This window comes from Athene cunicularia (genome assembly GCF_003259725.1).
Source record: "Athene cunicularia isolate RWA chromosome 12 unlocalized genomic scaffold, athCun1 chr12_part1, whole genome shotgun sequence".
In the NCBI taxonomy this organism is placed as follows: domain Eukaryota; kingdom Metazoa; phylum Chordata; class Aves; order Strigiformes; family Strigidae; genus Athene; species Athene cunicularia.
This window is the reverse complement of record NW_020799116.1, coordinates 3728243-3745196: the sequence shown is the minus strand read 5'-3', so window position 1 is coordinate 3745196 and position 16954 is coordinate 3728243. Positions and strand designations below refer to the sequence as shown.

The following is a 16954-nucleotide window of genomic DNA, read 5'->3' as shown; positions in this document are numbered from 1 at the left end:
CCACAAGTTTCAAGAGAGAAAGGACTGACATATATTATTAACTACAATGACACAATGCTAGAGTTGTTTTTTTGCTGATTGTGGGCATGTAATTATTTTATTTCTGTTTTGAAACAGGTTCATTGTTTTAAGAATTATGTATGGAAGGGTAGTTTCATATGAAAGGGTATTACAGTGAGAGTTTGCAGGGAAGTAGTCTCCAAATCTGCACATACAGAGAACTGGTAAAGAAAAAAACATGCTTAACCAACTCTTCCTGCAATTGATTTGCTAACTACTTAATACACTTTAAGGACCTGGTAGCTTGCAATGTTTTATTCATATTGTAATAGAGTTCTCTATTATTAAGTTTAAATATTTTTAATTAAGAAAGAAGTACAGCCCGCTGGGTAATATTGCAAACATGTAGATAGCTGGTAATTAAAGTTTTCCACACGTATAACTACATTCAAACAATCTGAATAAATCATTTGAACCTAGAAGAATGCAGATGTCATGTGAAAAGAAAAATCCTTTAAACAACAGGTTTTGTCAATCTAGCAAAAGTTTTAAGTGCTTAATAAAAATACTTTATCCTAAGAGGAGGATATGCAAAAACACAAGATAAGGTTTTAATTACTAAATGAAATATTAATTTTAGAGAAATTTAAGGGTATTGCAAAATTACTTTTTACATCAAAAATTTCTCCTAAATTACAAAGTGAACTTAATTTCAAATTCTCTCTCTGAAAATTGACTAAGACAATATAAAATTTATGAAGAAGCTTTTTTGTCATAGTCATCTGAAACTACAGAAAAAATAGTCCAAACTATTTCTTTATTACAAGGAATTTATTGTACATTATATTTAACACAGAAAAGTGTCATGACATCTGTTTTTCTTTCTGAGTATGATATTTCTAGAGTGAGCCCATTACAAGAAAACTGAATAATTTTGAAATAAGCTAGGAAAAAACAAATGTTTTGAATTGTTTTGTAAAAATTGAAAAAAATCTATGCATCTTTCTTCATAGATGTAAAGGAAAAAACAAGCAGGTTTGGGCAATGTTTTGACTTTATTTTAAAAAAAAAAAGAGGAAAATGTTCTTTCAATGCTTTTAGTGCTTTTATTCTGCACAGCACTAGTTCATCCTGTCATTTTAATGACTACATGGCAATTTTGTCTTATATGAGGTAAGAAAGATAAGCCGAAGCTTCTCTTATTATAATCAAATAAATGCAGAAGGCCTCTATATAGGAAAATTAACAGGAAATCAGCATCTTCAGTAAGATCAATAAAAGTTATAGCAGCTGTAGATCTGGTAGAATACTAATACATCAGAGCAAAGCAGACATTCCAGACATAACATAGCAAGCTTCATATGAAGTGAATGAATAACTAATAGTCACCGAGCTAATAACATCCATTTAGTAAGGGTCTACAGAAAACATCACAAATTATTCTAGGATTAAAAATGGTAGTAATAATCATACTATTCAGGAATAAAACTTAGACCTTGAAAGCCAGGGGAAATAAAGGGGTGGCAGCTGTGTTGACCACTTCTGTCATCTTACACTTTGTACACAATGGCAGACTACATTTATCTGTGCCAAAAAGTCACCTTGAGGTGATTCCGTAAGAAAAAAATCTTTGCAAAGACATTTGTCTTAAGAATTTGAAATACATAGTAAAAAAATAAAAAATGTTTGCAATAGGCTTTAGAATTGTCTTTTTCACCAAGATTTGCATACTTGCACATGCAGCTGTTTCCATGTGAACGCCCTTCAGTCATAAATCCTGGTTTATGTGATACATTTACCTGCTGGTTGTCAGCTTGCAGGCACACTTCTCATCTGAGGTGTTTTAGTTTGTTATTTCAGTGCTCATTTTCTTTTTGACCAGTTATTTTCAATAAATGACTTTAAGTCATTTAATAATAATCATTATGGCAGTCAAAATGAAATGTCAAAAATATGTGATAGAGTGGCTACTCCCAAAAACTTAATGTCGGGCAGCAATCTTCGCTGGATGCTGCTTAATTTCTTAACTAGAATTAAAATGGGAACTATTATTTTACATATTATTGAGATAATAACTGTTGATTTCTTTTATGGCACCCATGAGGAAATAAAATATGCTACATGTTTTTATTCTAAAATTATTTTTGCAAATATGCAGTAAAATATTCTAGAGCTTGAGGTAAAAATCAAGGTTCTGTTCATTGCATGATGCCATTATACGTATTATTAAAAAGGAATGGTTTTCCATCTGCCCTTGATTGAAAATTCCCTTCCAGTGTGCATTGTATTGCACATCCTGTACTTGGGAGTTCAGCACTGTGAATGGATCTGTGAGTGTATCTCCAGTTAAACTTCTGCAGGGGAAATAACTAATGTAGTATTCTTCATTATCTGATTTTGCTCTGACCCTGAGGACAAAAAAAGCGGGCAGGGAAGGGGATCAGATGGTCAACAATGTTTTTCTGATTCCCAGAAAATACAGTTTTATTAAGATATATGGAAATTCCTAAAAAAGAAAAAAACTCTGTCACTGAAAATGACCTCCCTTTTCAGCACTGTTGTCATATAGTCTTTCTAGTGTAAGTGAGCACTTTTCATGTGGAATACTAAGCATTATACATGAAAATATAGGATATATACATATCTTTTTGCATAATTTCCTTAAAGAAATGAATGTCCAAAGCATAACATCTTTTGTGAGCTGTATCTGCCATACCTCTGTGGAGCTGAATAATTGAGCCTATATAATATTTTATTAATCACATATATATTTATGAGTGGTTTTAAAAGCAAAGGTCTTGTTTGTGTGGTGTCGTAACCTGAATGTTTTGAACGTTGCTGTACTGTTTCTTCTGCTAAGATAAAGCTGCAGTTGTAGTTTTCCTGTGTCTCAGGTGTCACCAGTTCTCCGTAATACTCTACATAGAAGACTTAGATCTGTGCTTGTATACGTAGCAGGAAAGCAGCAGAGGTTGTAGTAGTAATTTCAGTGTGTAATATTTCAGCATGTCTTCTGGAGGTAAGGTAAATTTGTACCCCCAAAAGACACACTGGTACTGTACACACTGGTTTTCATAGCAGGAAAAACTACCAATGATCATATCGCTAGTACTGCTGACTTCTGTGTGTTCCTCAGGTCTTTGGTTACCCTGTACCTCCCCTACCTCCTCGCAGACTGTGATTGCCCCCTCTGCCAGGAACATGATAAACTCTTGGTCTAAAAGTCACTTTCTCTTTAGTAGAATCAAAGGACTGTCCCTCTTTGGGATATTATTATGCAGTGTCTTCCAGCCCACTAGCCATAGTCCAGTGATGTAAATCCTCTGAAGTCCTGGTCACTACTTGGATTCACTTTTCAAGCAGAAATGCTTTGTACTTCCATTCAGAACCAAAACTAGAGGTCTCAAATATTAGACCTGTTCCTTTATGAAACAGCAATCTGTGTGGACCCTTTAAAAAAGGGAAAGTTTTCCCCAAAGGAGTTCTTTAAACAAAGGTGATGCTACAACAGGTCGGGTGAACTTAATCTTATTTTGTGTGAGACCTAAGTACAAATTGCGAAACAGTTAATACCTGGTTTTAGCTTTTGACTAAAAAGTTTGATATAGCAGTTAGAGTTACATTAGAAATTCAACCAATGAGTATAAAGAAGAATGAAGATACAGTGATTTTTTTTATTTTTTTTTTTTTAATGTATACGTGAGCAAGTTACCAAAATAACTCTTCAAATTTAGTGCTGACAGGTGAGACTTTCCAGAGAAATTTTATACTGTGCTTGACAAATAACTGTTATGTTGATGGCATTTATGATACTATGATAACTGTGTGATTTGGTTTATTTCAAGATTTGCATTTAATGCTTAAGCAATTTGAGCTGCTGGGTTTTAGAACTTCTGAAAGCCTACTTTTATCTTCTGTTTTTAATTGCTGTGGAACAGCAACTTCACCAAACACCTGGATCCAAACTGCAGTCCATAATGGTGTTTGTGGTGTTCTTTCTTCCTGAAATTATTTGTAGATATGCTTGGTCTTCATAGCTGAACAGAAATCTGTTAAGTAATCTTTTCTAGTAAATATTTTGTTTCTCTTTTAGTATTGTAGCTTCTTGAAGATTCCCCAAAAGATTCTCAAAGGTATCATCTGTTTCATTCATATATTCTGTTCCATGATCCTGTCTATACTGTTGACTTTCCCATTTTATTTCACAGGACTGGAAGAACTACCAGGCAAATAGATTGACTTCATCTGAACTACAGATGCTGGCTAGCATGAAGAGACAACAAAATGAAGAATTAAGGGGTACTGGGATCTCACATGGGCTGAGTGCGTCGCAGCTAGACAACTGCAATGTTACCATAAGTACAAGCAGTGATGATACAGCAACCTGGAACTCTTGTTTCCCGCCAGTAAGTCTAAACCCATTTATTTTCTATATATAGATTCTATAAATTCTGAGACTTAGAAGTCTTGAATATTAAAATTTCTTTGAGTAGCTTGGAAATTTAAGGTATTATTATCAAATGCTTTTTAGAACTTAGCAAGTAAATTATGCAGCCAAAACCCATGTGCTTTCAGCGTGTTCTGTAGTACCATGATGGACAAAGAGCAAATCTATTATATATATTCCTTCCTAGAATCCTGAATAATCATGTAGGCTGTACAGCTTGTCACAATAGTGGCTGACAACCTGTAGGTATATGATATAGTGCTTAAAAATAGTTCCAAAATGAATGAAACCCAGATACACCAGTCAGCAACTGCATTACAGTGCGAGTAATGGAAAATAATTGCTTCTTACAGTGATAAAGTCTCATTACTGAAAAGCTAACTGTTTAAAGGACTGCAGTAGGAGAACAGCAGCAAAGAGCTGCAGTAGTTCTGAGCACTTAGTATGTGATCTTTCTGTATTTTACACCTTGTATCATTATTTGTCCTGGTACAAGGTGGTACAACATCACACACCACTGCACTATGTGACAGAGTACTGTTATAAGAAGCAGAGGAGTATTTGTTACAGTCCACTGAAGAGTATTGAATGTATGAAATCACAGAATAACATTTCAGCAACTATATAAAGGTACTTGCAGGAGCTGCTGTAAAACTAAATAACCTCATAGTCCATTTATATCTCGGCGACATAGTTCTTATTTTATTATAGGTGAAACAATCATAAACAATGAATGTGGCTTAAGAAAAGCACACAACACAACTCTCAGAGACAGATCCAACGTTAGAAGAGTAAACACTGCTGTGTTGCCCCAATATAAACTATTGAAGAGTAAATGCTCTGGCATGTTAGGTGCATATTACATCCAGGATCTATAGGGCCCAAATATAGACCCGTAGTATCAATCTTACATAGTGAATGGTCAACACAGCATTGGAACTTTGTGGTACATGTGTAGATGAAGGTTTCAAATAAGAAGAAATGTATCAATAAGTGGGTAATTGTACAAATAAGAACTTTGTTTACAGAGTAAGATTTTGCAGGATATCAGAGAAACATTAGTTGGTTTTAATTATTTGAGATATGTCAACATTACACAGGTGATTTCATCATATTTCCAGTGTGTTATCTCAGTAGTCATAAATACTCAAACATGGTGTAAATCTGAAAGACTGGACAAATGGAACTCAATTAAATAAAAAGAATAGCAGTCTCATTATTTTTTAAAGAAGTTTAATTATAAGGAAATTAATAAGAATATTTAGACATGTCAGATTTGGTTAATACAAATTACAGGACTAAAACAAAATGAACTTTTAAAGTGAAATGTACTGCTCCAGTATTCAGTGAAGCACAGTGTGATTGCAAAGGCAGTTCTTTGATCTTACTGCCTTGATCAGCTTCTGTAGCTTCAGACTAATAGCATCAGTCTAAAAAAGTGTTCAGATATAATAGGTTAGTCATTTAAATTGTAATTTAATATAGCTGTAGTTTTTCATAATAGTCCTTTGTGGCCATCTTCCTCTACATTAATCAAGTGTAAAAGGTAACATATTTGTCTTCGAGAGAGAAGTTTTTCAAATTTCATTCACTTGCCTGAAGTGTTGGTGTATCTTTCACATACAGCCTTGTCAAGTTTCTCTTCTGCATTTTTCAAGGTGGGCGTTGAGGTCTTAAGATATAATGGCAAGACCCTCATTTCCAGGAAGATATAATTTAGAAAGTAAACCTAATCTTTCTCAGATAAGGACTTACCACTTAGTACCTTACTGTAACAAAAACTGCTGAAATTCAGCTTTTGTGGTCTTCTCTACCCAAATGCCTCTGGCTTTACACAAAAGGACTCTGTACCTGTACAGGGTTGATTAGTCCACAGTATCTATTGATTCACTTCATATTTTCCTTTCTGAGATAGCTGCCACGGCACCAGCTATTCATAGATATGGTACAAGTTTTTGGAGTATGGACTCATGTTTAATACTGCTTGATGCAATTCTGCTCCAGTATTTGGAAAAATGCAGAGTATTCATTTGAGGGTGATAATTCATTTTCTAGACCTTTAGTATCTAAGAAGGTTATAAACAACATTTCTTAGGGAGGGTGATTATTTAATCACCCCAAGTTGTTTTAACACAGAAGCTCTTAAAAGAGTAATTTGGGGCATTTTTTGATATGCTGGTGTTAAATTTTAATGTATTTTGATATGCTTACAACATTTCAGAAGACTTTGAGCATAGTGATGCTGTGCCAGTATTCAAATGGGTAGCTGAAAGAAAAAAGTTGAAGTAGGCCGGTTAGGCTGATATCGTTGTCAAAACAGTGAAAAATCTGCTGTGGGCTTCAATTAACAGAGATTTAAAGTGTGGTTAATATGGTTAATGATAGTCAAGGTTATTTTACAGAAAATATGTCCTGTTCAAAAAAATCTAATTTTATTTATAAAGTTACAGTTGATAAGGGATCTGCTGAGGTGTAGCATGCTAAGACTATTGTACATACTTGTTTAAAACTGAGCAGCATACAATATTGATAAAGCACACCTTGAATAAATTTAGAACTGGTCAACTGACAAATACCAAAAGCGGTCATCAGGAATTATCTGTGAGTAAAGCACGCTCAGAGAGACCCACCTTATGGTTCATTCAGTTCTAGAGCTGACGTTGTTCAGTGCTTTTTATTGGTGATCTAGCTTAATAGCCGGTGATATGCATATGATTATGATTGGTTTAATTCTTCTCTCTGGCTTTCAGATCTATAAATCTGTCAGATAATTTCATGTCATTGTTTCCAGTGAATCCCCACACACAGCATTCACATGTGCAGTAAATGTGTGGCTGTATGCATAGGTGGTCTCCATAACTGAGAGATCAAAACACAGCCACCTTGGAGCGATTAGAACATGTTCAAAGGTTGCTCCTTCAGGATTCCAGTCTTCTGCCATTCATGGTCTTGCTGTAAAGACCTAACATCATAGAATCATAGAATATGATTGAATGATTGGAAGGCATCTTTAAAGGGTCATCTAGTCTAGCCCTCCTGCAGTGAGCAAGGACACATTCCACTAGGTCAGGTTGCTCAGAGGCCCATCCAACCTAACTCTGAATGTTTCCAGGGAGAAGGTATCTATCACCTCTCTGAACAGCCTGTGCCAGCGTGTCATCACCCTCATTGTAGAAAATTTCTTCCTTCCATATAGTCTTAAGTCTACCCTATTTTAGCTTAAAACCATTACCCCTTGTTCTGTCACAACAAGCCCTGCTAAAAACTTTGTCCTCATCTTTCTTATAGGCCTCCTTTAAGTACTGGAAGGCCCCTATACGGTCTTCCCAGAACCTTCTCTTCTCCAGGCTGAACAACCCCAATTCTCTCAGCCTTTCCCCATCCCTATAATCATTTCTGTGGCCTCCTCTGGCCCCTCTCGAGCAGCTCCGTGTCCTTCTGCTGTTGGTGCCCCCAGAGCTGGACCGAGCCCTGCAGGGGGGTCTCATGAGAGCGGAGCAGAGGGGGAGAATCCCCTCCCTGTACCTGCTGCCCACCCTGCTCTGGGTGCAGCCCAGGATGCAATTGGCTTTCTGGCTCATGTCCAGCTTTTCATCTACCAGTACCCCAAATCCTTTCCCTCAGCACTGCTCTCAATCCCTTCATCTCCCGGCCTAAGTCTTGATTTTTTCATCTTCCAGTTATTACCAAGAAGTGTTCCTTATATGTATATTTATTCCATATATATATATATATATATATGATGTAAAAATATGTGTAGAATACAAGCAAATTTGTTTTTCTGTCACCGATCTTTAGTACTACCGTTTGAGTTCAGTCAAGAGAATTTGCAAATGATCAATCCTTCCAAAATCAGATGTACAAACTGCAGAAAAGTTTATATATATATCTGTAGCCGTCTTCCAGTTACATAGGCAAACGATTTTAGCAGTGCAGTATATAAAAAAGAAACAGAAATAATCCTTGTATTGTAGTTTGAGAAATTAAGGACAGCTTGAAATTCTTGTCATGATTAAACTTTCATGCTTACATGTGTTGCCAGGTTGTATTTTTCTGATTATTTATATCAGTAGTATCTATTGCTTTCTCTTATGTTCTTCAAAGATAAGTAAGGAGTATTTTTATACCAAATTTTCGTTCATTTTATACATTTTTGTCCCTTAGTGGAATCTGTGGCAACAGCACCACCAGAAGGCAGCTTTTTGTCTATCTTTCATTTTGAAATACCTACGATGTTTTACAAGGCAGGGCAGGATATAATCATGTTAGATAGTGAACTTATGTACTGAAGTAATCTTTTATACATAAACCACATTTTTAGTGAGTTTAATTTTTTCAATACTTGCCCTTGTTAGTCTGATTTCCAAATTCATTGAAATTCTGATGTTACTGACTAGTGAACCTAAGAAACCCTTCTGAATGTAAAGACACATAGATCAATCATATTGCTAAGTTGCAGTTAGAACAGATATCCTTAAACAACTACAAACCAGATATACTAAAACTGTATTTTGATATCCTATGATAGTTTACCAAGAACTGAATATATGCTGTCAGGAGAAATTGTTGAAAAGTAAGTTGTTTAGCAGCTGCTGTAAACTGACAGCCAAAAAAAATGAATAAAATAGCTTTATCTATTACCCAGCATAGCTATTAGTTACAAATATGAAAAACTTCTCTTTTAAAATGGATTTACTTGAAAAGAGAATTGTAAACCCTTGTAAAATGTGTCAGGTGCAGTTCCAAACCAATAATATGTGTATGTAGAACTAAGTATTTTAAAAGACTTTATTTGACTGTGTCTTGCCTGAATGTTTTCTTCAATTGTAAGATCTATGATAAAGTCCATGTTAGCTTTGCGACAATATAAAAGACACAGTTCTGTATATTGGAGAAGTACGTGAAGTTTATACCCACGCATATACACATTGTCCAAGAAAATTTGTGAAGCTTACAATGTATTTCTGCTTAAATGCCTTGCTTTATTCTAGAGCTCCTGTAAGGCCTTCCTGCCCTGTCAGGGAATTGGCCCATTCATCTTCTTGGATAGCTGTTTCCACACTTCAGACACCACTTCAGATATAACACAAACTTTCTGGAGAAAGGTCATATATAAGAGAATTCAGGATATCTTATTGCATATGGTCCCTGATTCTCAGTCAGAAATCCAAAGGTGAAGGAAGATTTTCCTAGGTTGCTCATTGATATATCCTAGAGGTTTGTTCTGGTATAATGCTCCCTTAGCAGACTACAAAATATGCTCACACTAAGACCTGTCTTTGGAGTAAGGGGTACTCACAGAGAAGATTACTTGTTCCCCAAGCAACTTTCTAAATATATATTCAGTCCCATAAGCCTTGATCTGCAAAATATTTGAAAGAGTACTTCTAGGTTCATACCTAATTTGTGGAAGGTCTTCTGGCCTTCTTTGTGATGTTTCAGAAAAGAAAGCCACTTAACACAAAAATGGTCTGACAGAACTGAAGTCTGACAGACAAGAGGAGTGATATTTAAACCCAGAATTATTCCAACTGAGAGCTCAGTTTGACAACCCCTGGAGGGATCTGTTCACATCAAGTCAAATTGCAAAACTGAGGCAGACTATTCTTTACTATGAAATGAGACTAAAAATTATTTAGACAGATATTCTGGTTCATAGACTGACTAATTCACTTTCTGTCTCATCCTCAGTCTTCCCCTAGCTATCATTTGGGAATTGCACTATCCACCACCAGGCAGTGACTCATATTTGCAGTAATTAGGGTGTCATTCATCCTGAACATATATTTTACAGCATCCCTCCCAGCTTCCTGAAACCATGAGAACCATCATTTTTATATTGATTTCTGTAAAAAAAGCAATTGCTTTCATAATGCCTACTGTTTATTTTTACCATTTCATATCCTAAATTGTACAAGTATGGTTAATGTGTGCTTGTATATTCACTTTTTTTGCATTTGCTTCAGTGATTTGTTTAGAACTGCTTTTGAGGTGTGTGATAATGGCAGGGGGGGTCCCTTCCAGAAGCACTACATATATACTGAGAGAAAATGTGTTTCAGAATTTTAGAATTCTTGAATTTTTATACCAGTTTATGAATATTGATCTTTCTTGCAAATAACTGGTTTAAATGCCATAAACCAAATGTAGTTTGAAACCTTTGGGGCACATTCTTACAATGGGTAGGTAAGATTTGAAGACTGGAAAATGACCATCCCTTGTATGATTATTTATACATTGCACCACTAGCTATTCATGAACAGCTTCACCCATGTTTCAGATTGACAGTGCCATAGAGAGTTGTATGTGCTCCAGTAAACTTCATTTCAGACTAAGATTACTGTTAATGGTGGTTCTGAGGAGAGAGGAACCATGCCTGCCCGCCCTTTTAAGTCTGGCTCAGTGTTGTCTAATATTAAGAATGGTTCTGCCCAGATCCTAAGAGTTCCTGCACCATGCTTCCTATATACATATAAGACTTTGCCACCCTTCCCTCTCTGAAGTTTCCTGACTCTGTCCCAAGGCTCTCACAGGCAGTAGAGAAATGACCATGTGCTCAACCTCTTAATTCGTATGTATTTCCACCCAGACAAGAGTCCTCTGTTAAGTTGTACTTTTGCACTGTTACGATCTGAATATCCATTTTAAATTTCATAGATAAGAAAGAACACTGTAAAATGTTAATATCAGAAGCTGCAAATGTGTATGCTCATAAAAGATCTCTTCTAAACATTCTGAAAGAATATTTGCAAAGCTATTTTCTCACTATTATTTTTTGTTTTCCATAGCCCATCAGTCAGGAGCATCACTATCAGAAAGAAATGAGCCCACTTTCTCATTCCAACCCACGGTAAGATTCCATTTATAGCCCAGGCAGTAAGGATTCAGTTAGAGTGTTCCAAATATTAAATGTGACATTCTTTGATTGAATCTTAAATCTCTTTTCAATTGCAACCTCCTCTCGGAGGGCATTACTATTGCTTGTTTTAGTCATTGTCTGCAGTATGTCTGTGTTGTTCTGGAACGCAGAACTGAGTTCTTCATGTTTAGGATGTACCAGTGTGTATTTAAAGTAACTGACACAGGCCTTGCTCCTATATCTGCTTTGATGCGTGATTCAGCAAATCTTCCTCATCTGACATACGTATACTCACCTGTTTCTTCCTCCCTCTCTCCCTCTCTGCTTTGAAGGCTTAGAACTAGAATTCTGTACATCACTGTAGGTGTCAGGGAATCCATTTGTTATAAAAGATTTTTAATGTTACTTATTTAGACAGATATTTCCAAAAGATAGCCCAGGCAGGAGAAGGTGTTACAACACTGTGGGGTAGTTCAAAGGGATCCTGTCTACAAACATATCTTGGCTGTAAGGTTTTTGGCTTGATCTGATTTGTTTGGAATCAACAAAAAAATCCCTGTGACTTTAAAATAAGGTGAGATGAAGACAAGGGGAGAAGGTGGCTAGGGAGAAATAACCACATTGAGACAATCAAAATTAATTGTCCAGTTTCAGAACTGCCTTGTACCTGTAAAACCCTAACATCACTTGGTCAATTTTTTAACAGCCTGAACAAGAGGTGAACTTATTTTAAAATGTAGACCTATTTCACTTAATGTCATTAATGTCGATTTTGCTTGTCCAAGTTTTAACTGGACAGTGTGTGTGTGTTGGGAGGGATAGGAGGAGAGGACATTTCAGATACAACTTCTTTATCTGTTATCAACAGTCTGAAATGTTTTATTGTAGCACACTGCCAGTCAGTTGTGCAGGATAATATGCATTTTTCCTCACACAGATGTTTTCAGTCACTTGTCTCACTGGCCATCCACATTTTTATATATTTAAAATCATCTTGTTAGATTTTATGAAGTGAGCACTGTGAAACTTGCTGTGCGAGTTCACCCAGGTGCATCAATTACTGCAACATGCAGCCATATGTGTCCTATGTCACACAATATATTACTGGAGTCAAAGTATAATCCTGGATTCCTGTTCCCTTTGACATGGAAATCAAAGTGCTTATGTTGGTCTAGAAAACCTCTCTGCCTTGGCTGCTTTTTATCAAAGGAACTATCTCTATCCTTATGAAGTGTTACGATGGATGAAGTGGACAGAGACACTTGACTATATTCCACAGATAAGATATCAGGTACTTTGTGACTGACACATTGGAGTCTTTATTCCAGAATCAGTTTTTCTGATGGCATTAGAATTGCCTATATTTTAGAGCAAGCTACATTGTAAGTCTTCTTTTTGCATATACATTGGTTGAGTCAGGTTTTATTAAGTTATTTTTATGCATGTGCTAAAGCAACTTGGTAGTTGATACGTTTTATATACTGAAAAACAGAATAAATACCATTATCTGTAAAAATAAAGTGTTTCATCATATCAAGTTAATATGATCAACATCAAAGACTTGTCTTTCCATATAATAAAATTTAAAACAAAATAGTATAAATTATAACTTACTACTTATGCTTTTTTTAATCCAGTACACACAGTAGACTTAAATTTCTCTAGAAATCATTTTCGAGAAATGCAGGCAAAGTATTCATAAAATACCTGACTTGCAAGTGCCTCATAAATTCAGTAGCCCTTGTGAACTGCCAGAAAAGCATTATTGGGCTGTAAATACAGAAGATGACAAAATTATGAGGTCAGTTTGCATCATGATATAAAAACTGGAGATGATGTGACTTGAATACCATTATTCACATCATTACCTTTCCTTTATAATGGAAAACTCTGCAATGTTTTTCACCGAGGGTGTGTACCTAAATGAGAGCTAGATAAAATTAATCATAATTCTGTAACTTAGGTCCTAAACTGTTTTTAAAGCCAATTTTAACAAGTAATCTATAAGCAACTGGAAAATGTCTAAATCTTTGTAAGTTTAACTGTAGCTGTGTTGGGGAACACAGAATATTTGAAAAATTGATCTATCTTATGTAGATGAGTGAATATAAACACCATGGCATGAAGACAGTTAGGTAATGCACTAATTGAAACAAATAGTTTGTTGTAAAGAGTGATAAAGAATTTGACAGGTCTCAAGTAACTTTAAAAAGTATAGTAGTGATATTTTCTGGGAAATGAAGAGAGTGCAATGTGGTGGAAGCTATTGTCCAGTAAATGTAGCTTCTGTCCATAATAAGATAAAAGAACAAGCCAGGAAAGAAAGCACCTGTGAAGATAATGGAAATGCAGTCAATAAAAAGACCCAGCTAGCCTCATTTTCCATTGGTTCCACTGGGTAAAGGTCATAAGTCTGCCAAGAATATTGCTGCTGCAATACAAATCACCTCCACATCATGCTGCTTTGCAAGGTGTAGAACCAGTTAATGAAAGGAGACAGGCTGACTGCAGAGGCTACAGAGCCTGATGAGCAAGATGATGTGTAGTGTTTCAAGCTTTAGCTGTGCACTTCCCACTGACTGATGTGCTGTATGGTCCTAGCTGGACTTCAGAATTACTCTCTTCTCTCCAGATAGGAAGCTGTATCTATGTTACTTCTTCCTCCAGTGCAGGGACTGGAAATTGCATCTACTTAGTAAGTATTTGTCCTTCAAAATATTTGTCTGTCATGCTGAAAGAAAATAAATATTCTAGAGAAACTTCAGCCATACTGAACTTAGAGTTCAGTAGAGTTGCTCTCTGAAAAAGATTACTTGAGCCTAACTTTAAGAACAGGTTTTCCAAACTTGTATAAATGCTCTCCAGAAAATTTATTTCTGATAAAAGCTGATTTTTCTATCTTTGAGAGGGGGTTAGGGTTTTTTTTAATTTGAAACCTATCTTCTAAGTATTGCCTCACTAGATCCTCTCTTGGCATCCTACTCAACTCTTCCCAAACTACAAAATAAAATTTGTTCCTATAAAGTTCAAACAGCTGTTCCCCAGAACTGCACTAAAGTAGGACACAAATACTTCAGCATTTCATTGGGTATCCATTCACAAGAAGTATATTTTACTTAAGTAATTTCATACAAAATGTACAGGCAAATTTTCAGTTAGGTTTTACCCAGACATTTAATTCTACATGTTAAAAAATAATTTTCCCATAGTGATTTGTAGGCACAAATATTTGATGATAGTAAATGTCTGCCTGATTCAGACTATAGCCAAGAATATAAGAGCTGCACATAAACACAGGCATCGTTTTATGAGGAAGTCTATTGATTAGTGGCCTCAAATGAAAGAATGAGTGGTCAAGCTGTTTTTCATTCACAAATTAAAACAGTTTTTAAATTAAAGTTTAATTTGTTGTCTCTATTAGTGGCTGGTGGGTTTTATATGTTTACAGCTCTGAAAACAACCTCAGACTACTCTGTGTGTGGGGCTGACAGCTTTTCCAAGGGTGGCTGGAATCTGCAGAAGTTAATTAGTGTATCAATCAATGAAAATGATCTTTTGAAATATATAGTCTGTGCCTCTGCTGTGGGCTTGGTCAGGGTTACCTGCGCAGAATTACCAGGAGTAAATAGAACTGTACACCCTTGTTAGCTCCACCTCTGTCTCCCCTGCACTGCTGGAAGCTCACACGTGCCAGGCCGGTGTGTGCAAGTGTGTGTGTGTGCGTCAGTGTAGAGTGGGCCCTGCCCTTTCAGCCCTCTGTGTTGACCTGATGGATGATCATGACCCACTGTAGGGACAGGAGAGCAATCTTAGGCTTCCTTGCTGATCCTGAGAGTCCATCTGTAGGTGATGATGTAGATAGTCAGCTCCAAAATTCCAGCAAGGATCCGAAGAAGCGATGAGATGTTATTTTATCAGGCAGCAGCCCAATAGAAGACACTACATTTGCCAGTGTTGTCGTCTTCTCCATGACCCTCTGACCTGCGTCTGTGGAGATCATCATCTCTGTAGATTTTGCCTTGAAAAATGAGGTTACAGTTTCTCAGAAGTGGTAGGATTCAGGACCACCCTCAAGCCAGTCCAGTAGCGAACTTGTAAAATAAGCTCGATTTATCTGCTCTGTCCATGCAAGTCAGTTGCTTGTTCAGTGGGATTTTTTGTGTTTAAATTAGATTCCATCAGTAAGTTTGTTGTGAATAAAAAAGAAACTTCTTAAAACTAAGGAGCATATGAGGTCCCTACAATTTTAAGGAAAACCAATGATGTTATGAAATGTTTACTAAAATTCCGAAATGGAAATATGGTACTATTCATGCCAGCATTTTGTCTAGATTTCTGTTTTATCTACAAAAAGTGTCAGCACTGTACAGTGATTTAAGTCCTTTGTAGCTTTGCCACTTGTGGATGTAATATAAAGTTCTTTGTATCTATAATTGGCTGATAAGGGCCCACAGTCCTTGACAAATGATTAATAGTCACTGACCTCACTTCACGTGGGCTGGGTATGGACTGAGTAAAGCAAGCTGTCTTGTCGTTGTAACCTACATGTGTTACATTAGGCTGATCAGGATGTCATCGTTCTTCTTTCCTCTGCAATTAAAAAAAATTCAAACCCCCCCCCCAAAAAAAACAAACCAAAACTAACCCCCAAAAAAGCTAATAATATTTTCTTCCCTTTTTTGGTAAAGGTTTCTCTTCAGTTATGATAAATGTTATAGATACAAGATTTATAATCGCAAAGCAATGGTCTGTTGATGTGGAGGTTAGCATGTTTGAGGAGGACAATAACTGTAAACTTTTCAGAATAAGTTTTAGGTTTTACCTAAAAAAAAAAAAAAAAAAAAAGCAGAACCCATATCCTTAATTACTACTTTATCAAACAATGTGATTTTCTTGGTTTTGTAATGATGTGCTTGCACAGTAGTTCAGATAATGAATCATGAAATGGATAAACATGTTCCTGTAACTAAATACATTCTTAACTTCTTTTCAAATTTACTTATTGGTAAAATTCTGGTATATTAGTTAAATATAATGAACATTTCTTTCTATGCATAACTCTGACCACTCTGTTGATTTTTAGGAATTATTTCTTTCCCTTTCTTTAAAAGTTTCTGCTAGAGAAGTCTCTTTTTAGAACCTATTGTTGCCATAAATATTGCCGTTATCACGGCACCTGAAATTTGCATAATGTTTCGATGATACCAGCACAAAAACACATCCACTGCAAACTCTCAAGTATTAAATGTTCAGCTTTGAGACTGCCATTCAAGTACTCTCATCTGTCCCAGATGAAAACTAAACATTCCAATAGCTGATGCATGTGGTGTTACACCATTGAGAGATTCAGTGAGATTAAACTCGCCTACAAAATGGTGCAGTAGAAGGGTTGTAGCTGTAACAGTTATTTGTACCACACCAGTACATGCTGTGAAATTCAGACACAAAAGGTCTTTGTCTCACATATTTTCAAGCAAAGGCTTAAATAGCAGAATAACTTAAAAGTTAAGAAGCATGCTTAAATATTGGAATTTTGCAAGCAAAGAAGCATATTTATTTTTATGATTCATTACAAGATCAAAGCCATACAACTCCATTACTCCTGAAAAACAGACAATATTACATTATGAAATATTATAAAATTACAC

At 35.9% G+C, this 16954-nt stretch overlaps 1 protein-coding gene across 4 annotated transcripts in view; it reads left to right on the top strand.

Annotated features, from left to right (window-relative positions):
* The window catches only part of C12H3orf67 (chromosome 12 C3orf67 homolog), an 81850-nt gene that overhangs the window by 51365 nt on the left and 13531 nt on the right, over positions 1-16954 (top strand). For 3 of the 4 annotated variants that reach the window (XM_026857717.1, XM_026857715.1, XM_026857716.1), the window contains 2 exons: positions 4209-4406; positions 11236-11297. In XM_026857717.1, the coding sequence (XP_026713518.1) occupies positions 4209-4406; positions 11236-11297 (260 nt within the window). The remainder of the gene's footprint in view (positions 1-4208; positions 4407-11235; positions 11298-16954) is intronic. The other variant, XM_026857718.1, reaches the window with a different exon arrangement.